The sequence below is a fragment of the Callospermophilus lateralis genome, chromosome X (assembly GCF_048772815.1).
Source record: "Callospermophilus lateralis isolate mCalLat2 chromosome X, mCalLat2.hap1, whole genome shotgun sequence".
Classification (NCBI taxonomy): domain Eukaryota; kingdom Metazoa; phylum Chordata; class Mammalia; order Rodentia; family Sciuridae; genus Callospermophilus; species Callospermophilus lateralis.
Window position 1 is genome coordinate 59,349,563 of NC_135325.1, and position 25,433 is coordinate 59,374,995.

Sequence of the window (25,433 nt, forward strand, 5' to 3'; positions counted from 1 at the left end):
TCTCACTCCAGTAAGATTGGCAGCTATTAGGAAGTCAAACAACAACAAGTGCTGGCGAGGATGTGGGGAAAAGGGTTCACTTGTACCTTGCTGGTGGGACTGCAAATTGGTGCAGCCAATTTGGAAAGCAGTATGGAGATTTCTTGGAAAGCTCGGAATGGAACCACCATTTGACCCAGCTATTCCCCTACTCGGTCTATTCCCTAAAGACCTAAAAAGAGCACACTATAGGGACACTGCTACATCGATGTTCATAGCAGCACAATTCACAATAACAAGACTGTGGAACCAACCTAGATGCCCTTCAATAGACGAATGGATAAAAAAAATGTGGCATTTATACACAATGGATTATTACTCTGCATTAAAAAATGACAAAATCATAGAATTTGGAGGGAAATGGATGGCATTAGAGCAGATTATGCTAAGTGAAGCTAGCCAATCCCTTAAAAACAAATGCCAAATGTCTTCTTTGATATAAGGAGAGTAACTAAGAACAGAGTAGGGACGAAGAGCATGAGAAGAAGATTAACATTAAACAGGGATGAGAGGTAGGAGGGAAAGGGAGAGAGAAGGGAAATTGCATGTAAATGGAAGGAGACCCTCAGGGGTATACAAAATTACATACAAGAGGAAGTGAGGGGAAAGGGGGAAAATATAAGGGGGAGAAATGAATTACAGTAGAGGGGGTAGAGAGAAAAGAGGAGAGGGGACGGGGGGAGGGGGGATAGTAGAGGATAGGAAAGGCAGCAGAATACAACAGACACTAGTATGGCAATATGTAAATCAATGGATGTGCAACTGATGTGATTCTGCAATCTGTATACGGGGTAAAAATGGGAGTTCATATCCCACTTGAATCAAAGTGTGAAATATGATATATCAAGAACTATGTAATATTTTGAACAACCAACAATAAAAAATTAATTAAAAAAAAGAAAGAAAGAAAAAAAGGAAAACACCAACTTCAAAAAAAAAACAAAAAAAAAAACAAAATTTACCAGCACTTTTATCATATTACTTATTCTATAATATCACTTATCAGTAGTCAGTAAAAGATAATGCCATATAATAAAATTATTAGTGCAAATGAAAGTTGGATGTTTTCCACTTGAATTTCTGATTTTTCTTTTTACAAAGAAAAAACTCTGAAATAGAAGATAATATTTAAACATTTCAATAAGTGTAAAAAATAGTTTCTTGCAACATTGCCAAAGTAATTCCAGGAAGATGGATTGTGAGAACAGAGAACTGATGCTTCATTTTTAACTAGACATGGATGCTACTCCATCTTTTGTGAGAAAAAATATTTTAATGTCATGTATCAACAATTTTAATGAGCTTGTTTGTAATGTTTAGCAGTTATGATTAGAAGGTAACCAACACAGGATATATTTTTTAAAAAACTTAGAAAGGTATTAAATGTCTCTCCATTTCTTAATTTCCATTTCCTCTATTTCCCATTATAGCAAAGTGGTATACATCACTATTTCTGCAGTAACAAAGTAATTACCAGGGCACAAACCAATAGCTGAGTACATTACTTTGAAAAAATTACCATGGAGAAGTTTGGTAGATACATTTTATTATTTGATATGAATGTAAGTTGACATGTAGAATTCATTTTTCTCATTTTGTTCTAAATAGAATTTGAAAATGCTGCTTCTCATAACTCCAAAAAGTTTGGAGAATATTCATTTGAAAAATTAAGGCAGGAAATAGTTTCCACAGAGATTCTAGTTTTGCATATCAATTGAAGTGTTTTTGTTTCTAAAATTATGAATTTTAAATATACATACTCCCTAAGGGAAGAAAATCTCCTCTAATGTCACAGTGGATTTCTTGAATATTAAAAGCAGTTCTTTTGCTATTAGGTAAAAGTTTTAAAGAATTTCTACCAAATGAGTTTTACTTTCAACTAAGAGCTGAGATATCTAACAATTACTACATTTGATGTCACTTGTTTTAGAACTTCCTTAAGTGGAGAAAAGGCACAAAAATAGACTAATTGATTAGGAAGTGTTGAATTGCAACAGCACACAGAATGGCAACAAGTGCAAATCCTATCACAAGGATTAGAACAAATGTATCGTCACTCATCTCTAGTCTGTGCTTTTCATCTTTCTCTTCACTGGGGTTGTTTCCTCCCTTTCCTCCCCCACCTTTACCAGGCCCCTGCTGTTGCTTATGAGTTGAGAAAAGAGTGGTGGGACTATATGGTCCCCAGATTTCTTGCATCCCAGCAGAATTTTGATATTGGCGTCCAGCACAGACCCTGAAGCGATAATGTGAATTTGTGAGGAAGTTGGAAAAGGAGAATGAAGTGTTCGGTCCTTTGTAAATCTAAAGGAAAAAAAGTTAAAATGAAAATTATTCATTTATCTATCTAACTGTATACCTATATTTTTGATAACAGGAAAGATATGAATCTATTCATTTCAAGAACATTTTCACAACAAAATTAAAAATTTACTCTATTTTCTAATATTTTAAGAGCATTCAGTATTATTTAGGTAGTTTTGTTCAATGTATGAAATAATAAAAATTTATAATTGTTAAAGATTAATTGCATTAGTTTGGAATTGAGTCACTGATTGTGGTCAGCAGAATCAAGAAATACCAAATAATTCAATAGTAATTAGCTAATTAAATGATCAAGCTATTTGTCTAAAATAAGTATTATGTACATAACCATTAGGGAGGATGGACTAGGTAAGATTTAGTTACTTCAAGCATCTTGAAAGAATATCATACTCCTTGACAAAAAGCTCAATCCTTAACATGATATAAAACTATAAATTTTTAAAGAATAAATTTGCAAGAATTTACCAATTCAGTTCCTTTTTCTCTGGTCAGCTGAAGACTGTAAACAATGGGATCTCCTTTTATTGGTTCCAAAGATTCCCATTTGATGTCACAAATATTGTTATTCTGGTGATGTAATTTAGGTGCTAAAAAAAGAAAATTTCAATTTATAGGATTCCATTTTTTTCTAGATGATCTTGGATACATTGAAATTTGTCATACAATTCTAAGACCATTAAACAGCAGCCCATATACACTTAATTAAAAAATACATAGATACATTTATTATTTTAACTATATCATCACTATTTCATCAGGCATCTTAATCACTAATAAAAAATTTAAGAAACTAAAACTATCAATTGATAATGCATACTTTTTAGTTTTTCTATTAAGATGTGTTTACAACTTTTGTTATTTTTGTTTATTCCCTTCTGGTACAATCTCCTGCATTGTATTTCTATTGGACATTTTTACATTTGGAAGCATTTTCATATACATTTGAAAGCAACTGTGGGCAGGCTGTTTATTTTACATTATTAATCTTACTTTTTGTGAAAATGAGGCTTAAATATATAGGGATGTTGTTCAGGAAGAGGGGAAGGTATTACTGTGGTCTAAATCATATTTAATTCTAATATGTTCTAGTTAAGACTAAATTAGACTCATTGTTTTGTATTATAAACAGCATTTTGTTTTACTGTTCGAATCAGGAGAGTGAATTTAGAGTTTCTGAAATAAACTAAGGTTACAGGGCCTTATTTTTTAGCTCTCAATTGATAAGTCATGTAATTAACCATTTGAGAAAGTAAAAGTTACACCAAGGAATTGATATCATGACAAAGCAGAAGGAGTACTGTTATGGGGATCAGGAGCCTATAATCCAATCTTGACTCTGCCACTGATCCTGAGTGCCCTTTAGCTAAATTACTTACCATTTGAGGGACTTAGCTTATTTCTCTTAAAAATAGTAGTGGTGGTAGAGTGGTTGGCTGGATTACATGATTTCTAAGATATTTAAAAATATGGATTTTTGGAGTCTCATTAAATTCTACATTTGTGCTTCAAATCCATAATTAAATACTGGTCTCTTTTGGTATTATATTATTGAATTTAAATAATCAGTGCTACTAAATTTTATATATGAGCTACTGGAACTCAAATTAAGCAACTTTTAGTGTTATGGCAAATAATACTTACCTTTAAGTGTGGGTGGTGGGGCTTTGATTGTAGTGAAAGTATAGGCGCCAGAAAGTGGTCCCTCGCCAGCCTCATTACATGCCTGGATTTTAAATTTGTATTGAGTATATTCACCCAATCTGTGCACTTTGTGAGTTTGACAAGGCCCATGGTAAATGATAGAGAATCTGGGAGGGAATGGAGATGGGGGAAGTGATATTATTAATCACCTATCACATGTACAAGTAACTCTTTATATAACTAACTTAAAACCTTTTAAAAACCTCAATAAGGCCTAAGGAAAGCAACTTAAAGCCAGAAAGATGAAATACAATGGGGAAAAAAGCAGATCATAAATATAATGACAAGGTTTTGATTTTCTTTCTTTCCATACCTTCTATTTCCTGGTATTTAAAGTATGTTAGGTAAATGAAAAAGTGCTTTGGAAGAGGCAAAAATGGAGAGCTGAACTATGAGAAAAAAATTTATGGTAATGGGTTGCTTTTACATCTAATTAGTTCATTGCAACCACTGTGGATTATAGGATTAAGATAATAAAAATTTAAACCATTTTTATTACAATATATGTATAGAAAAATAGTTTACCTGCCAGAACGATCTGCCATTAACAAGTTATAGCTTATAAGGTTGGAAAGTAGTCTTTTGTTTGAAGTGTTACCCCATTTCAGTTTGAGGCTCTGATGTCCATAGACCACACAATCAAGATGTGGAGGCTCAGGTGGTAGTGGCTTGGTTTTGGTTCTTATTGATTGGCTAAAAGGACTTAGTCCATAATGATTGATAGCTTGAATTCTGATTCTAGTGTTAAGAGAAAAAATTAAGATATTTTCACTTATATTTAGTAAAGAAAATAATTTTCTACATATATGCTAAATCCCTAGTAACCCTATATAGGATATTGACCATGATATTACACTATCAGAGACAAATTTTCAAATCAAAACTCTTAAATTTGCATAATCACTATTGAAAATTATTGATGAGAAGGAGAAACTGGCTCTTAATAAAGCCAAATTTCTCCGATGTAGCAGAATACTTTTCAAAAAAAAATCTTATGTAGATTAAATAAAATATACAAAATACAGATAACGCTCAAAATTCTCAAAGCTCTTTCCATTCACTCAAAGTAAGATATAAATGACTTACTTATAAGTGGTGTCAGGCTGTAGATTTTTTAGAAGACACTCTGTTACTCTACCAACATTCAAGATTTTTCTATCTCCATATTCAATATTATATCCAGTGATAGGAGAGCCATGGCAATCTGGTTCCTCCCATTTAATAGCAAGGCAGGATGATGCCAATGTGGTAGGAACTTTGTTTTCAACTTCATGTAACATTGGCACTACTGCTGGCACAGTTGCTGGTGTGGTTACTACGCCAGTTCCTCCAAACATTCCAACTCCGACTATATTTACAGCCTGAAAATGTATATGCTTCGTTAGAGATTCATTATTACTTTGTTTTGTGCATAAACCATGTTGTCACATAATGAAATAAATTTCCATAAACTCAGATGCAAACAATATGGTTCTAAGTTGCTGAAAAATGTAAAGGAACTTTTAAGTTGCATAATCAGGAAGGCAAAGAGAGTATATAAGGGAAGATAAGTGAAGAGTGTTAATATGGAACTTCAGAAAAAAAAAAAGTGCTAAAATGGAACCACCACACCAAACCTTTTTTTTTTCCTTTTTGTTCCTGTTGTACTTTCTATTTTTGTTGGTGGTAGCTAGACGTTCATATCCACTCAACAAATTTCATGGATTTTTGTAAAATCTTTTTATTTTGAGATTATTATAAATACACATATACCCTTTACCTACTTTCCTCCAAACATAATATTTTGCTTATTTGTAGTATGATGTTACAACCAGGTAATTTTTAATTTTGTAAGAAATTGCCATACTCTTTTCTAGAGGGGCTATAATTACCATCAGAAATATATGAGCCATCCAGTTTCTTTGTTCCTTGACAGTATTTGGTGTTATGACTGTGCCTTAGTTTAGCTGTTTTTTTTTTTTTTTTTTGGTGGGGGGGAGGCTACCAGGGATTGAACCCAGGTGTGCTTAACCACTGAGCCACATCCCCAGCCATATTTATACATACACATATAGTTTGTTTTATTTTTTTAGACAGGGTCTTGGCTAAGTTACTTAGGGCCTCACTAAGTTACTGAGGCTGGCTTTTGAACTTGCAATCTTCCTGCTTTTTAGCCTCCAAAGCCGCTGGGATTACAGGTATGTGCCACCTCACACTCTGCTTAGTTTAGCCATTCTGATAGGTATGCCAACGCATCTCATTGTGCATTTAGTTAATAACTGGACGTCTTTTCATGTGCTCATTTGCTATCTGTATATCCTCTTTTGTGAATTATTTGTTCATGTCTTCTGCTCATTTTCTAACTAGGTTCTTTGAATTTTTAACTGTTGAGTTTTTAGAGTTCTTCCTCAACCTCTTTTTACTACTTTTGGTCTCTTACAAGAAAAGGTGCTATGATAATTCATACACAGTGTCTTTCTGTGGACTTAAGTTTTCATTTCTCTGGCATATGTGCCCAAGAATACCTCATTAATATGTACAGATTTTAAGTTTTTATGTATCAGCTTAAATTTATTAAGTTAAAGAGAAAAAAACAAGAAGTTTACATAGTAAGCAGGGGGACATGGGTTGATCTGGAGGAGCAATGCTCATGGAAATAAATCATAATCTGGCAAAAAATGGAAATGGGCATTAGACCTAAACAAATATTTTTCAAAAGAAGGCACACAAACAGCTAACATATATATGAAAAATGCTAAACAAACATAACTAATCAGGGAAATGCAAATCAAAACCATAATGAAATTTCACCTCATCCCACTAAGAATAGCTATTAATTAAAAGACAAAACATAGTGAGTGGTGATTAGAATGTAGAGTAAAGCAAACCCTTATGCATTGTTGGTGGGAATTGTTACATTGTTAGTGTAGCCATTATGGAAAACAATATAGGTTCCTCAAAAAATTAAAAATTGAATTAACATACAATCAAACAACCCCACTACTATTTATCCAAAGGAAATGAATCAATATGTCTGCATTCATATTCATTGTAGCACTATTTACAATAGCCAAGAAATGAAAAGAACTTAAGTGTCCATCAAGTAATGACTGGATAAAGAAAATGTTGTATATATACACAATGGAATACTATTCAGCCATAAAAAGAATGAAATCCTTTCTTTTGCTAAGACATAGATGGAAATGGAGATCATTATGTTAAGTGAAATAAGCCAGGCAGAGTAGGAAAACTACTGCATGATCTCACTCATGTGGAATCTAAAACTGTTGATACCATAGAAATTTAGAGTAGAATGATAGTTACCAGAGGCTGGGGAGAGAAGGAAGGGAAAATGTTGATCAATGGGTAAAATAAATAAATAAATGACATTCAGTTATGAAAGGCAGTGGGAGATGGAGCTTAGATGCCCAGTATTAGAGTTTCTACGGTATTTGGTCACCCCAACTTTTTCTTTACAGTGCTGAGAATTGAACTTAGGGCTTTGTGTATGCTAGGCAAGTGCTCTACCACTGAGTTATGAGCCTAGCCTCTCCTAGGATATTTTGATGACTTAAATTTTATAGGGAGAACATATTGGATTACTTTAAATTTGGACTCTCTCCAAACCTTTAAGTGATGTTTTCTATAATTCTTAGTTCCAACTAAGATTTTCAGGAACATATTAATGCAAAAGCGTTGAGACAAAACAGGCAGATAGCACAGTATGTATTAATGTAGAAGGTATACTTGGGGGTGGTGATTGAGTTGACTTGCTTGTTCGAAATAAAGATTTTATGCAATATTTCCTTAATAATTGTCACTGTGGGTGTTTATTAAATATACCAATTAGCAAAACGTTGAATTAGAAACTTTGGTTCATATCTGAATGGGTTGTAGGAATTAGTGTTTGTAATAAGCATTTCAGGTGATTGCTAAGTTCAGGGAAATTTGAGAAATACAAAATTGTGGAGGAAATAATGACAGATCAAGTTGGAATGAAAGGTAGATGCCAGATGGCATGTGAAGGAGCTCAGAATGCTGTTGCTGAATATGAAAAATATTTATGATTTGGAAGTCCCTTCCTCATGGACATGCTTCTGGTCTACACTGAAAATGCTATCAGTGTTACAAATGTGGACAGTGTAGGTTAATAGCTATTTCCCATTTACATTGGAGGAAGCATCAGGTTTACCTGGACTCTGCAAAAATAAGTAGTTGCAGGGTTGAGACCTTTAACTTCATAACGCAGACAAGGACCAGTGTAAATCAAATGCATTGATTCTTCATTTTGTCCCCACTCTAGTCTATAATCAGTGATTTCAGCACCATTGCTTTCAGGAATCTATAAGATGTAATGAATACAGAAATTGAGTTCTTCTCTAAGTGGTCACTATATTAGATACTGTGGAGAGCTACAACGTGACCTTTTCAATGTTAAAATTTAGAATCAGATGCTATGAGATAGACACAAGTAGAAACAAACACAGGCAGGACACTGTAATTTACATTAAAGCACTCAATAAAATTTAAGTAAAAGGATTTGCTAAATCCCACATATTAGGTGAATGCCTTTTCAAAATTTATTAAAATTATTTTCAAAAGTGTTATTTAAAAAAAGCAAACATATATTAATGTTGTTTAATTAGTATTGGTTAGTGTTTGATGTAATCAGCTATGTAATTTATTATTAACAGACTAAGCTTTTGTGTCAATGCTAAAAACACTGTACTTAGTCTGGGATAAGGGAAGAAAAATATAAATATGCCTATATGGCTAAACAATTAGGGAAATTCTTAAAAAATATCAGGGATTTATCAATGAAATTCTTTTAAAAATACTATTTTGTAAATTGATTTAAATTTATTATCTCTTGTATTTAAAAAAATTTTTTTAGATGTTGATGGATATTTATTTATTTATTTATATGCAGTGCGGAGAATTGAACCCAGTGCCTCACACATGGTAGGAAAGTACTCTACCACTGAGCTACAACCCCAGCCCTCTTGTATTGGTTTCAAAAATTCAATTAACTACCTATTGATGGCTTATTTTAGTTTTCTAAATTTATTATTCTCCTTAAATATAGATCTGTAGAGCAGGATTATCATTGTTGTCTTCCTAACACCATTGGCATTAGGTCCTAGATGTTTTCTAGAAACCATGGTCCAAGATCTTTAGGACCCTAATTCTAATATCTAATTTCTTACAGATTTCTAGGCTTTCCAAAAACTTTCTAAATGTACTAATGTGCCTTTGTATTAGCAAAAATGAATAAAAATAAATTGATAACATACTCCCCAACTAACAACAACACAGGTTGGGCCCCTGCAGTTTAGCACAGGTGTACCACAATGAGAAGGAGGGCCTGGGACTGGTGCAGTTTCACTCGTCACTGAATGAGATCCAAGCTAAAAACAAAGAAGCAAACGCATAAATGATTTTGCAGGTATGGTCATTCCTCACTTTGAAAAAAACTACAAGTAGAAGCATATGTTTATCCAAAGTGAAATGAAATAAAATGGGCCAACTAAGTAGTACAACTTCCCCAGCCCTATTTGCTACTTTTAACCAAAGAACTGTGGATTCCTCAGGAATTAATTTACTCACTATGCATCCATCTTCCGAGCCAGGTTGCTCTTTTGTGTCATCTTGGTTACCCTTTACCTTTTTGACAGGTACAAGTGCTTCAGAGTTTCCATTAGCAGAAGGACTGTCTGTACAGTACACAAAATAAATTTGACATTTTAAAAAATAAGATTTTTGTGTGCTGAGGATTGAACCCTGGGCTTTATGTATGCATAAATGCACTCGATTACCAAGCTACACTCCCAAACCCTAGAAATAATTTTAAGGGTGTTTCTTTAAAATAATACAAAATGATTTAAGACAGTTGTATTTAAAAATGCTTAAAGTAACAGAAGACTCAAAACATTATGTCAATTAACTTCTTAATTTGACTTACAGACATTAAAAATTTGGGGTTTTCAATATTGAGAAATATTTGCTAAGCAATATTTGATTTTATATTAAAAAATAAATATTTGTTCTGCTGCAATAACATTTAATGTGCAAAAAAAATTCAGAACAGGAAATTGAAGTGAATTCATCAAATCAGACAAGGAAGCCTCACCACTTTGAAGGTTCCTTTCGTTGGACTTCGTTTTACCATTTAAGGGTGGGTGACGGCAAGATGCAGGAGAAAGAGCTGGTGTTTGAATGGTCAAAATATCTGAAGGCTAAGAGAAATACAAAATACCTTGTGACTTACTAAATTTAAGATCAATTTTATAAAACATTTAGTAAGATATTCATTTCCATCTTAATTTAAAAAATTTCCCCTCTTTCCTCACCTGGCTTTGGCCTACTGGAGAAGTGCAAAGGACTCTCAGTTTATATGTAGTACCAGGTTTCAAATTGTTATATAAAAATTCCTTTGTGGGGCCAGTGTAGATTGTATTCCAGAGATTTTCTGAAGGTATAAAAGCAAATTTATCTAATTTATTTATAGGTCACATAAATTTTATAGGTCCTCATGATACATTATATATATACTCAGTAGTAACTGTTTTGGAAATTAATGATTCAATTCTCTATATAGTTAAATAATTGAATTGCAAGTAGAATTAACCATAAAATCTTGAGATGTCAGTAAGTAAACATGATTTGTTATCAAGAAATCCAATCTCTGGGATTTAGTTAATAGGACTGTACCAATGCTAATTTCCTGATTTTGGTTATTGCAATATGGTTATCTTAAGATAATAATATTAGGAGAAGCCAAGTGAAAAGTTTACATGTGAAATCTCTATACCATTTTTATAACTTATAGGTAAAGTCTAATATTATTTCAAAATAAAATCTTTAAACATGATGATGTCTTACCATTTGAATTTTCACTAATTTCTAAACTATAGCTTGAAATGTTTGTTCCACCATTATCTTTGGGTGATTCTGGAAGGAGATATAAAATTAACTTGAAAAAGCTTGATAAACTTATAAGTGTTTCACTGGAATTTTATCTCACAAATTAATTTTTTCACAGAGGAAAAAACAAAATTAAACTTTTTGAATTAATATACAAATATTAAAAAAAGATTATAAACTATAGTACAAGTTGCATGCTAAGATATTGGCCATAAAGCATTTAAATAATATTTTAAATGCTAGTTGGAAGAGACTGAAATGTCAAGTATATGTGTCATAAAAATTCATTTCTCTAGTTTTGAGGCAAAAATATTTGTATAAATATAATTTCTTATCAAGGTGATATTTATCATTGATGTGGCCTTCTGATTATGGCCTCTTAGATGTAATTTTACTTGGAATAAGCATAATATTTAATAACTCATAAAATTCAACAATTTGTTCATGTGTGAATTAATGATACAGCAATAGAAAATTCAATAGAAAACTAGAAACAATATGGTTTACACCTAAGTTCATTTATATGGCAGAATATTTCATTTAAAAATGATTTAGACAATATTTTATAAAGTTGAGGGCAATTAAAAGAAGATTTGCTCTGAAAAGTGAAGACAGAAAGAGCAAAATTTAAATACGTTAACATTACTTACCCCATCCGATTTTCACTCTGTGTGCATGGATCTTTCCCCTTATGTGTGGTTTTCTAGGTGGCCCAGGCTTATCTGGACAGGTAGTATATTTTATTTCCGCACTGGGGTTACTTCTTCCTTCCATATTGTAGGCAAACATCTATTTGAGTAAAAGAGAGTTCCTTGCTTGACCATTGGAAATAAATGTCTAGTTTTGTAGTGTACAGTTTGCAAATAAAAAGCAAGTTATTTAAGTGAGAATTTCTGAGAACTAAATGCTAAATAGTTTCAAAGAAAAAAGACTCATTGTCTCCTCTTTTTTTTTTTTTTTTTTTTTTTTTTTTTTTTGGTACTAGGGATTGAACTCAGGGGTACTGGACCACTGAGCCACATCCCCAACCCTATTTTGTATTTTATTTAGAGACAGGGACTCACTGAGTTGCTTAGTGCCTCACCATTGCTGAGGCTGGATTTGAACTGTGATCCTCCTGTCTCAGCCTCTCAAGCGGCCAGGATTACAGATGTGCACCACAGCACCTGGCTAAGTCTCATTATCTCTAGTGAAGAGTATTATTTTATGTTAAAATATGACACAAATATATAAATTATATCTACATACCCTAAACTTGTATGTAGTACTTCTCTGAAGATTTCTTATAGTGTATGAGAGGTCTTCTCCATTGTATTTAGGTTTAAAACCTAATGCCTGGAAATGAAAGATGATGAATTTAGGAATCAGGAAGGCCTGGGTTCAAGTTCTAACATCTTATTTTCCAGCTAGATAGTGCTGATCAAGTTCCTTAGTCTTTCTGAACCTTCATATCTCCATATTAAAAGATAGAGATGATTTTTTTCCTTTGAAGAGCTTCTCCTACTTTTCAGATTTAGTAAGATTATATATGTGAAAGCGCTTTGCATAATACTTGCAATATAAAACACTTTTCAATATTAGCTGCTTTATTTCAACTATGGTAAAATATGCACAACAATTTATAGCTACTTTTGAAATTGACTAGCCTTGTTGGTATAGATTTGAAAGTTCAAAATGAAATAAAATAATTGCCCACACACATCAGTAATCTAAGAAGACAAAGAAAGGACATAGCTTGATAGTATTATGTTAAGGTGCTGAAAATTTGTGTGACCACTCAAGATCATTCAGAAGAGGCTTAAAATTGAGGACACTAACACATTTCTTTGCATCTCCATGTTGTCCTTACAGTGACTGCTACATTTAGCTAATTTGCAGGACTTGCATATTTGTTCAGGCTTGCATAATTCTGACTCTGCATTGATCTCATCCAGAGTACAGACTTGGGAATCATATAATCTCTGATTGAACTGAGTAGATAGTAAGATAAACAAATTTAAGTATTTTTCAATCGAGAAATGCATATAAAATGTACCTAACACTGAGGTTAAAGATTAAAACATGAAAACTTACACATCCAGCTTCTTCCATTTCTAGTACATAAGTAAGACTGTCATTTGGGTTTGAGTTAGCTGGGGGACTCCATTCTAGTGACAAGCTATAGATTCCTGCTTTTTTTAGTTTAGGAGGTGAAGGTGTTGGAGGCATAGTTCCTGATGTATGAAAAACTGCTATTTCACTGAAGACACTGAAAAGTAGATTAAGGAGGATAAATTATTTTCAGGTTTTTATGGAAGGGCAGACTTTTAAATACTGTAAATAATTCAATGTACCTTGTGCCAAAGTTATTTTTGGCAGCTAATCTGAATGAATATTTTGTAGAAGCATTCAGTTTAAGGATCTTGTATTGTTTCATGGTACCCACATAACAACATTTGAAGTCTTCACCTTTACCCTTAATGATAGATACAAAGTATTAGACTATTATAAAATTAAGAACAAAATTCATCATAACATTAATAATTATTCACAACCAAGTGTTTTTAAAGATAAAATTGTGTACCTCATCCCATTCCAAAAGGAAGCTGTTTATTTTGGAACCATTATCATTGGAACCCTAGAAATATCAGAAAGATAAAATCATGATCAGCTGTTTTTACATATGTTGCATACATATGTATATACATTTAAAATGACATAAATTACTGTGAATGAATCTTCTTATATTTTGTTTTTAAAGCAATCCAAATTTTAAAGTTAAAATGTATTTTTTACATTCTATAAGACATGTCTAGATTCTATGCTTTGTTGTGTTTTCCAAGTTATATACAAAGAAGAAAATCAATACTTAAGTAAATTGTGAGGTAAATTTATTGGTAACTATAATTGTAAATAACTAAATTTAGGTTGTAGAAATTAGTGCTTCAGCTTTATTAACAAAATTCTTATTGACTTTTCTCACTTTACTTGACACTTGATGCAGATAGAAGAGAAGGATTATTGTATAGAAAAAGTGCTAGGGAAAGAGGTCAGATGAGGCATGCATAAATTCACATTTAAAATTAAAGACATGGTAAAAAGAGCATTTAAAATTGTATTTTGTAAGTACAATCCTTACTTTCCACTGTAAATTCAGGCTACTCTTGGATCGGTTAATCAGTTTGGGTGCAGGTGGAGGGTCCGGTTCACAGCCTGGTGTTGTGAAGCTAGACACTTCAGACACAGTTCTGTGTCCCGAGCCTCTTATGGTTGTAACTCTAAAAATGTAATGACAATTGTAAAAATTTTCAAATACTTATTCTAACGCATGTATTAAATCACAAACTCGGATTTCCAGACACATTTCTTAACAGCTTATTATAAAAAATTTACTAATAGAACACAGCTGGGTCCTTGCAGATACTAATTCCAAAAGCACTCTCTCATCTGTTCTAAATGAAAAAGTAAACTAATGCTGGATTTGGAGTGGTTATTTTGAAGCTTGAAGGAAAGCCCACTTTGCTGGCAAATAGTTAGGCTGGTTGCATAAATTTTAAGTAGTGAACTGGTTCAAACTGGTAAGTTTGGCTGGCTACAGGCTGTGTGGGTAGATTGTGTAAAATGGAATTCTTACCTTAAAAAATAGGCCATGGATGGCTGTAGATCACGTAGGGTAAATATAACTCCATTACCACTGTAAAAAGAGCCTTTTTAAGTAATGTATCTCACACATAATTTTTTAAAATATATGCTAAGTAGAGCAGTCCTAATCTTATCAATTTAATTGACAATCAAACCATAAATCGACCTTAAGTTTGAATAAATTTAACCCATTTTAGATGCATCAAACGGTGATATCAATAATCCAAAATACTTCATTTGAATGCCAAGTTAATATAGCTTTAAGAAACAAAATTTTACTATCTTAACCCCTACATAGTGTTTACACTGTATTAATAATAGAGATTTGTTTTTAACTAGCTTATTTTAAATAGTGTAGATGTGAAAAGTATCAGACAACACATGTCATGCAATTTATTCATTCTGTCACACAGAGCAATTTTTCTGGAGTGGGCTCCTATCTGTTACATGAAGAAAGTGACTGTTTCCCATGTCTATATGTCTTCCTGAATAATCACAAACATCTAGGTGTACTCTACTATCTCAAGGAACTCCCTTCAGGCTCTAGGTCCTAAAACACACTTCAAAAAAGCTAAAAATTGATACTTTAGAGCAAATTCCACTCAGTGATCACTAGGCAAGTTTTTATTTTTTGTTTTTACAATGTTAGTAAATAAGTATTTTTAAATGAAAAACAATGATTTTATAGAGTGCATAATACTAGAAAAGACTGACATGTAAATTCATGAAGTTAATTTTATACACAGCTTTTCACATCTTCCATTTACACTACCCAATATTGCGTATTGTATATTGCAATAAAAATTTACCTAATTATAAAAGAAACAAAATTTTACACAATCTATAGTCAAATTCAAATTTTCATTGATTCTCTGAGTACAGATGACAAATTCTAGCAAAGTTTAAGATATGTTTTTCAAAATATTGTGCAGATAGCTCCCTGATCTCTGGATGACATTGCCTAGTTGTTTGTGGGTATAGAAATTTTTCCTCCTTCCCCATTTGGATTTCCTTCCCACTATGCCTTCTTACCTCACTCTCTTGCAGACTGCATATCCCCATCTAGTCCAGAAACTGTTGGGAATGGCTGAGAGTGTTCTTACTAGTCTTCTGATTTATCCTCCCTAGTCCCAGTTCTAGCCTTTGGATGCATTCCTGAGCTCATCTGTTACTATCACAGCCTCCATCTTATAACTAGCTCCTATAATGAAATCCCTAGTAGAGACCAAGTCTTAAATTTCTGTGGCAATGTATACTGCTTGTGTACCCAAAGGCATTATAAAGTTATGTGAAACTTTATTTTGTCCTAAAATGACATAAGTGAAAAATGAGAAGGAGAACTAGAGGTTTACTTTTTCCTGAGTTCAAATTCACCAAAATAAGAAGTCTTTAGACTGAAAAGAATGGACCAGTTGATATTTAAAGTCCCCCTCAGCTCTAATATATTTATAATTCAATGAATTTAGTGGATTGATCTGGTAGCCTACCACCATGTAGAAAATGATTTCTGTAGAAAATGCATTCAAAGCTTAGAAAAAGAAAAACCTTTAGAATCCAGCATAATTAGGGTCTGTATGTTTAGATAGAATATTTTAATTGAATTATAAGAAATGAAAACTGATTAAAAAGAAAGACTTACGTATAAACGATTTTATATTTTCCATTTTTACCATTATTAGATATTGCCAGTTCAAATGTTACGGGGGATTTAGTATGATCACATGTCTCAGAACCACGAAGATGCCATGAAATAACAGCAGATCTTGTTTGGATATCAGAAACCTAAAATAGCAAAAATTCAAATAGCATACTTAAAAATTATAATCTGGAATTGATAATATAGTCTCCTTAAATCTTACCTGATATTAACTATATTATTGTTCTCATGTTGGGTACTTAAATACTGTGAATAAACAATGAGCCATTAATCCTATCCTTAACAATGCCACATCAGATCTTCACTTACTGGGTTACTAAAGAAGATTATGAAATAATAACTCTGTAAAAGCTTTAAATTAAAAATATGCAAGACTACAATGCACCAATGAAAATGTGGGGAAAAAACAAGAGAAAAATAAAATACAAGTGAATTTGCAGGTTTTCAAACATCAAAACAAATGAAAAGGAATGCTTAAATATTCACTTTAGTTACTTACAAGGGGTTTCTCACAGATGTAATAGCATTTCTTTTTGTGTCCTGTTTTGCATTCTAAAAGTTAAAAAAGCACACCGATATAAATATTACATTGGCAAAAAGAAGAAAAAGGGGTCCACTATCCCACTACAAATATATCACCAAGAGAATAAATAAACACCTAATAGCAATTTACATTAAAAGATTTAAAGAGAGCAGTGCCAAGTATAAAATACTAAACAAATTCTAACAAAAGATGAACAAAAGTCCTCAATTTAAAATCATGTGAACTGGTCAGAACTGTAGAGCAATTTGAATATTTTACTGGCAGGCAACTGAAAAAAAAAATTATGTGGTACACAAATGTTACATGAGGACAGTTTTCTTCTTGATTTTAAAAAGGAGCTTTTTGTATGGTTTTGTATACTATTAATCTTTAAAACGGGGTGGGGATCCTGTCATTTGCTGTAACATGGATGAACATTAAGTTAAGTGAAATAAGCCAAGCACGGAAAGACAAATACTGCAGGATCTTCCATACATGTGAAATCTAATAGATTCATACTCATAGGAAGTAGAGAATAGAATGGTTACCAGGCTCTGGGGGATGGGGAAGGAATGGGGAGTTTCTAATAAAAAGGTTTGAAATTTCAGATAGGAGAAACACGTTTTGAAAACTATTGCACAGCAGAGTGAGTATAGGCAATAATACTGTATTGTATATTTGAAATTAATGAATAAATTTCAAATGTCTCATCATAAAAACAAAGTGAGATGACTGATATGCTCATTAGCTTCATTCAATCATTCTTTTTTTTTTTTTTAGCTATCAATGGACCTTTATTTTATTTATTTATTTTTATGTGGTGCTGAGAATCGAACCCAGTGCCTCACACATTCTAGGCAAGTGCTCTCCCACTGAGCCACAACCCCAACCCCTTCATTTAATCATTCTACACAGTGTACATATATCAAAACATTGCATTCAGTCCCATAATAAAAAAAATTATGAGTTGTCAATCAAAAATAATATTAATCAATTTAAAATAAATTAGAAAAATAATTTATATGTAGCTATATACAAAGAAAAAGGGAAATGGAAGCAGAAAATGGCATCTAAATATTTAAAATGTGCTAAGAGTCCTAAACATTGGAATGTTTATTCATTGTCAACTAAACCAAACTTTTGGTTTTACCTTTTACATTTGATGATTGGTTCTTGTTTTCTTTTCCACCTAATTTCTGTTTGTTGTCTTCACCTCCCATAGCATTCAATTTCTTTCCATGATTACTCTCAATCAGAGCCCTAGCAGTGCTGGGTGTTCTGGCAGTATTGGAAGAACTGAGAGCATTATCAATGGTAGGAGTACTGGAAGCATTATCAATGGTAGGAGTACCGGAAGCATTATCAATGGTAGGAGTACCGGAAGCACTGTCAATGGTAGGAGTACCGGAAGCACTGTCAATGGTAGGAGTACCGGAAGCACTGTCAATGGTAGGAGTACTGGAAGCACTGTCAATGGTAGGAGTACTGGAAGCACTGTCAATGGTAGAAGTACTGGAAGTACTGTCAATGGTAAGAGTACTGGAAGCACTGTCAATGGTAGGAGTACTGGAAGCACTGTCAATGGTAGGAGTACTGGAAGCACCATCAATGGTAGGAGTATTGGAAGCACCATCAATAGTAGGAATACTGGAAGCACCGTCAATGGTAGGAGTATTGGAAGCACTGTCAATTGTAGGAGTACTGGAAGCATTATCAATGGTAGGAGTACTGGGAGCATTATCAATGATAGGAGTACTGGGAGCATTATCAATGATAGGAGTACTGGGAGCATTATCAATGCTAGAAGTGTTGGGAGCATTATCAATGGTAGAAGTGTTGGGAGCATTATCAATGGCAGAAGTACTGGGAGCACTATCAGTGACAGAAATGGTAGGACCATTTTCAAGGACAGAAGTGTTGGGAGCACCATCAGAAATAGGAGAGCTTGGTGTACTGTCAACAGTTGATAGCTTGGGAGTTCTATCACAAGTGGTTGTCGTGGGAACATAATTAGTGCCGGAAGGGCTTGTAACACTATCAGTGTTGTCAAGGCAAGGAGTACTATCTGAGGTGGAAGTGTTAGGGACATGGTCAGTTGAAGAATTACTGAGAGTTTTGTCAGTGTTGGGAGTGTTTGGAGGATTGTCAACAGTGCTGGTACTGGGAGTATTGTCAGCAGCATAAATATTTAGAGCATTGTTCACAGTATAGGTACTTGGAGCATTGTCCACAGTGTAAGTACTTAAAGTATTGTTCACAGTGTAGGTGCTCAAAGTATTTTCAACAGTGTAGGTGCATGGGACACTGTTCACAGTACAGGTGCTCAAAGTATTGCCAACAGTGTAGGTCCTTGGAGCATTTTCCACAGTATAAATGTTGGATGTATTGTCAGCAGTGTAGGTGGTTGGAGCACAGTGCACAGAATAAGTGCCTGGAGTACCAGAAATACTAGAAAAATCATTAGTTTTGTTTACAATCAAAGAGGTGTTGTTAACCATATAACTATTCTTGTATCCACCAACTTGGCGTTCTCTCATTTTTTTCTTCATATATTCTCCCACTTTAGCAGCCCTTTCATCAAATTGGTTATAATTTGCTCTTCCATGAGAGTAGGTTTCTAAAAGAGACAATACGATGATGTTTAATATCACACTAATTATATATTTCAAGTTTTCTTACCTAACCAATAAAAGAGCATCAATAAACCATGCATTACTTGAAATTCTTTCCCACTTTGCCTTAACAGATATTAGGTATATGTCTGCATATTTATAATATATTGACTTGTATAGAAAGAAAAACATGAGTAAATACAGTGTTTAGTAACTCCACTTCCAAATTTTAAGGTCTTAAGATAATTATAATGTCAACCTCACAGTGTCTTTTATATTCCAAGTGTGTGGCATTAGTAATCAAAAAATTTTTAATGATTTTTCCAATCTGATGTTATAATAGACCCAGTCAGTAAAAATTAATGTCCTAAATCACATGCTATATCAAAGTATGACAAATATTTATAGAAAATTATGTTTAATGAACATTCTGCCCAAGATAAATAAACCTTAGGAATAATAAACATTTTCCCTATGGAATGACATCAGTTCTACTATATGAAATGTAATCATTCACAGAATGTTACTATATTCCACTTTTTTCATTTTAGTAATTGTTCATATATGTTAATTTTAACAAACTCAAAATAGTTCTTATTTAAGAAAATTATAGCTGGGTGCAGTGGTGCATGCCTATAATCCCAGCAGCTTGGGAGACTGAAGCAGGAGGATGGCAAGTTCAAAGCCAACCACAGAAACACCAAGGCATTAAGCAACTCAGTGACACCCTGTCTCTAATTAAAATACATAAAAAGGGTTAGGGTTGTGGGAGTGCCTCTGAGGTCAATCCCTGGTACCCCACCCCCAAAAAAGAAAATTGTACACTACCATGATGCTCCTGGTAAATAAATGTTGCCGGTGGAGGTGGCAGTGGTGGTGGTGGTGGCAATGGTGGTGGTAGTGGTGGTAGCTGTTGAGGCACAAGTTCTTGGATGTAAGGTACTGGAAATTCCACATGAGGTTGGGGAAACATCAGTTGAGGGGCTTGTGGATATACAAGAGAGGGTGGTGTTATGAAGTGTGATACTTGTTGTATAGGAGCAGGCATGGGCATGCGATAGTCAATTGTCTGAGGCACAATGATAATTTTGCGAATCCCATTGTCTTCTACCACCTAAGATGGAAGAGAGTCATAATATATATTAGAAATCATAAACATTAGATTTTCCCTACTAAATTTTGATTTATATTCTATGATCTTAATCAAGAAATCAAACATCAAAAACCAATTATTAAATGAAACTATAATGTAAAGCAGAAAGCAAGATTAATTCTTCCTTTTTCCTATATATACATGGCTTTTTAAAGAGGTAGTATTTTGTATTTATTAGTGCATTATATTTATATATAACAGTGGGGTTCACTATGGATATATTCATAAATCCATAATATAATTTGGCCCATTTCAATCTCCAATACTTCTTTTGCCCTTCCCTCCTCCCTCCCCTGGCCCCTTTCCTCTACTCTACTGGTCCTCCTTCTATGTATTTACTTATAATTGGCTCATTATAATTACACAAAGTGGGATTCACTGTGATATATTTATGAATGTACATAGTATAATGTAGTCAATTTCATTCCTGTTCCTCCCCTTTCCCACCTCTCTTCCCTCCCCCCTCAATCCTCTTCCTAAAAAGGAATTTTTGACCATGGATAATATATTGACATACTTCAAAAAACCATAAGGTGAAAGAAATTATAAAATTAAATTTCTCTCTTAACCTTTATCTATTCAATTCCCTCCAGTAGACAACTACTCTAGGCTTCTTATGACTTCTTCCAGAATTTCTTTATGCCTACACAAACAAATAAGAATGTAGATTCTTATTTTTCCTTATTTTTTTACTATATAAAAGTTAACATTAATTGCAGTACTCTGTACTTTCTTTTTTGTACTCAGCAATATATCTTAGAGAGTTTTCTATACCAATATATAGTTTTCTATTGTATTTTGTTCAGCTTCATGGTGCTCCATTATGTGGCTATATTATAAGGTTGTTCATTGACAGGCATTTAGGATTTTTCCAAACCTTTGTGATTACAAACAGTATTTTAAGGGATAATCTCGTACATTTATTTTTCCAAATCTGTAAAAACAAATTTAAGGATAAGTTCCTTAAAGTGAAATCGCTGAGTGAAGATGTATATGCACTTGTTTTCATTAGCTATTGTCCAACAGATAAGTCTATTTAGAATTAAACTATTGACTTGTTTAGCATGTTCTTCATCTCCTCAGCTGTGCAATACACAGAACCAGATAGGGTCACTAATAATAAAAAAAAAAACTATGAAGAAGCATAAACAGACATATTCTCAATTATTTATTAAATTTCCAAGGCCATGAAACATTAATCTCAAAAGCCAAACATACCTCCCTGCCCATTTTAGGTGCTTGATAAATATTTAAGGAATTTCTTAAATGTGCCTGTAGTAGTCTGTGAATGAAATACTACCAAACAGAAAGTACTAAGTAATTTTAAGGACTAAAGAACACACACTATCAGAAGTAATTACTGTTGCAATTTAATAGGTAGTTAAAATGGATTAACTTACTTAGAAACAACCATGAAAAGAATGGAGGATTAAGAGATCCAAATTCATTAGATAAGTTATGCATCATTTACAAGGCAATCCAAGGGAATTTTGGTTAAAAATCAGTCACTTTAAACAATTGCATTTTAAGGTTTGGTTGAAAGCCATTGTTTTTTGGTAATGATAGTAATAGTAAAGTGAATACATAAATACTATTCCAGAAGTTCTTTTATCAAAGAGCCACCTATGCCTATAGGCTCTTATATAGTGACATAATGAAAAATGGTAAATTATAATTTAGAACACCAAATAAACCCACACTATCATACCTGAGACATGTAACCAGGAGGAAGATATATTGGTGGTAAAGTTCCACTTGGTGACATCAGAGGTACATCAGCAGGCCCTAGGAAAATTATTATCAATAAATACTGTAATAAATTTAAACAAAGTCCATTACAGGAACCAGTTAAAATTGCATAATGAAAATCAGCACTAAACTTCAATAGAAGCTAGTCATTTTGAAAGTGTGTGCTGTTTACTCACAAAGGGGATTCAGAGCATAAATAAATCACTGTGAATTCATCATAACCAATGGAAAATAACTGAAACACATAATGGATATTGGGTAAAATTTATATCATAAAAATGTTGGCAAATTATACTGCTAATGAAAAAGAACTCTCAGCCTTCTGGTAGTTCTTTCTCACCTATGATTACATATTGCTAAATTTAAGTTTTACTCTCTACCACAAAATATCTTTCTTATAGTGATGTATAATAAACTTAAATTAATTTTCATTTTAAGGTTTCCCACCAATAATATTAAAGTGAAATTATCTTAGGAAACAGTACCTTATAAAGGAGGACCCAACATCACTCATGTGGTGCTCTATATTTATACTAGGTATTCTTATTATCTGAAACATATGATTGTATAGTAACTCAAAATACAGCACAAAAGAGACTTTTGTATGTAACCATTCTTTTTTATCTGAAATTAGAAATAGTACTTAGTTTTAAATATATATGTGGCTTTAAATCCTAGAATGGTAACTATTTTTAGTAATGGGGAAAATAATAAATATAAGTTCATGATAATTTTTAAATAGTAGTCATATGAAATTCATTGCTAGAGAATAATATTTGTAGAAATTCTTGAGATATATCTCAAAAATCACTTTAGGATACAAAATAATTGTACTAAAATAGAAATTATCTCAATTTGAAATAGGTAATATTAAAGCCATAATATCTTTATATAAAAACAATGAAAATATATTACATATAATAAAATTAATATACATATATAAAATTATATACATAATTTATTATGTTATCTATCCCTTCCCGTCTGTATATTATCATACCCTAAATGTCTAATACAGTGCTGCTACATACTAGGCACTAAAGAAATGCGTGTTGAATGTATGAATGAATGAGCTGTCTGAAGGTCTTTAGTGGTCCTATGGAATAGTCTAAAACTATAAGTGGCTATCAAGTCTCCAAAATATGGACTTCTTCAAATGGAATTCTTGAACTAATCTCTCTTTTTTATAGTACCTTTCTTATGAAGTTGTCTAGTAAGATTAGCAAGATGGAATTATTATATTGATGTGAAGCTCCTATGAGTATTATATTAATTTATCAGTATTTAATCTAGCTCCAACCATAAAGGTTATTAGTAAGTTTTTAGTAATCTCACTCTAATATTTAAACTTAATCTATTTGATATAATATAACACACATATAATTATGCTTTTAACTGACCTTGAATATTCTGAATGGTCCCATCATCAGACTTGATAGTGAGGGTCTCCCCAGCGTTAACTTGCACCAATATAATCTAGAAATAAATTATTCTTTAATGATACACTTTTTTTTTGGTACTGGGACTGAACACAGGGGCACTCGACTACTGAGCCACATCCCCAGCCCTATTTTGTATTTTATTTAGAGACAGGGTCTCACTGAGTTGCTTAGCACCTCAACATTGCAGAGGCTGGCTTTGAACTTGTGACCCTCCTATCTCAGGCTCCCAAACCGCTGGGATTACAGGTGTGTACCAATGTGCCTGGCTCCTTAAAAAGAACCAATCTATTAAAATTTATTATTACCCTTAAAATAATATTCAGACCCACTAACTATGGATGGCTCAAAATGCTCAAGGAGGGCTGTGGGAGTAGCTTAGTGGCAGAACAGTTGCCTAGTCAATGTACAAGGCCAGGGGTTCAATCCCTAACACCACAAAAAAACAAACAAACACAAACAAACAAGCAAAAAACTCAAGGAGAAGAGTACACTGAATCAATGGACACTTAGTGAGGGAAATTCAATACTCCTTAGTATGAAAAGGTCCTCCTGCACCCAAGTAAAACTTAGTAGGATCACAGAAAATAGGTGAATTGAGGTACGAAGATCAACTTCTCCCTTGCCCCTCTCCCCAAAATAAAGGCTCCATAAAATGAAAAGCACAAAATAAAACTTCTAATATAAAGATAAAATTCAGACTTACTTGTTGTATCCAGTACTGAGGACAAGAAGGCCATCTGGAATATCTCTTGGGAGGAGTCATCATTTGTGAATAATTGGTGGAATAGTGTATTGCAAAAGTGGGGTCTATATGATTACTCTCCATCTAGTAAAAAAATTAATTTAAATGAAATTTTAACTCAACCACTTTTACTTCAAACAAAATTATAACTAGATATACATCTTTGCTCTTTTTTAATTCAAGAGAAGAAAAGTTAGTAATCTTTGTACAGAACATATTGAGATAGGACTTCTCTTGAATAAAGAAAGGAGAAAATGCTAAATCTGAACTATACTCTTTCTTCATTTCTGGAAACTGATCATATACATGGAAGTCATTGCTGTTCAAACAGAATACTTTTAAATATTAGGAAGCTGAACTCATCTGTGAATGAATATGAAAGGATGTTAGTCTATGTTAGCGTCATATTTTTTTAAAATCAGAAGAGACTGTAGGTACTATAGACTTTAAAACACAGCATCAGGACTTCTGTACTGATCAAAGGAGTCTGAAAAATCAGCTATATCAACTCCAAAGGAAGTTATATGTGGGTTAAGCTTATGTTAAATGCCCTAAGTGATTTTCAAAAGGCCTACAAGGAAGATAAACCTATGATGATAAAAAATGAAAATATTCCCAAATAAGTGGTCAATCATAAAATATTGAATACTTTTTCTAAATAAAAACTAGGATTTGAGAATATTTTAAACAGTTACAATGAAAAGAAAAGCAAAACTATTTTTACCTGATACATGGGCTCGCTATTGATAAGTGGAGCTATCAGAGGTATTTCAGTAAGGGTAGGTGCTACCCGGTGTTCCATCACATCTAAAAAGAGTGACTTTCAAAATGAGTGATGATTCTAAAAAAAAATGAAAACTTAGATTAGTCACATAAGTCAGTCATGGCTTTAAATGAAAAAACCTGACACAATACTTTTGAGAAAATCCATCTTAATTTTTTACTCTAGAAATGTTTACTTAAGTA

At 32.9% G+C, this 25,433-nt stretch overlaps 1 protein-coding gene across 1 annotated transcript; it reads right to left on the minus strand.

Annotated features, from left to right (window-relative positions):
• Positions 1-2,004: 2,004 nt before the first annotated feature.
• LOC143638558 (fibronectin type III domain containing protein 3C1-like) lies at positions 2,005-25,269 on the minus strand. The gene is made up of 26 exons (XM_077106450.1): positions 25,192-25,269; positions 24,429-24,551; positions 23,684-23,759; positions 22,243-22,319; positions 20,210-20,495; positions 17,920-19,386; positions 16,746-16,798; positions 16,229-16,371; positions 14,582-14,641; positions 14,087-14,225; positions 13,532-13,585; positions 13,302-13,423; positions 13,042-13,216; positions 12,217-12,303; positions 11,619-11,757; positions 10,927-10,995; positions 10,395-10,513; positions 10,178-10,280; positions 9,652-9,758; positions 9,339-9,452; positions 8,237-8,386; positions 5,152-5,426; positions 4,591-4,803; positions 4,006-4,172; positions 2,830-2,951; positions 2,005-2,343 (listed from the first exon to the last, which is right to left on the minus strand). The coding sequence occupies exons 1-26, from the start codon at positions 25,267-25,269 to the stop codon at positions 2,005-2,007; spliced, it is 4,857 nt and encodes a 1,618-aa protein (XP_076962565.1).
• Between the last annotated feature and the right edge of the window lie 164 nt (positions 25,270-25,433).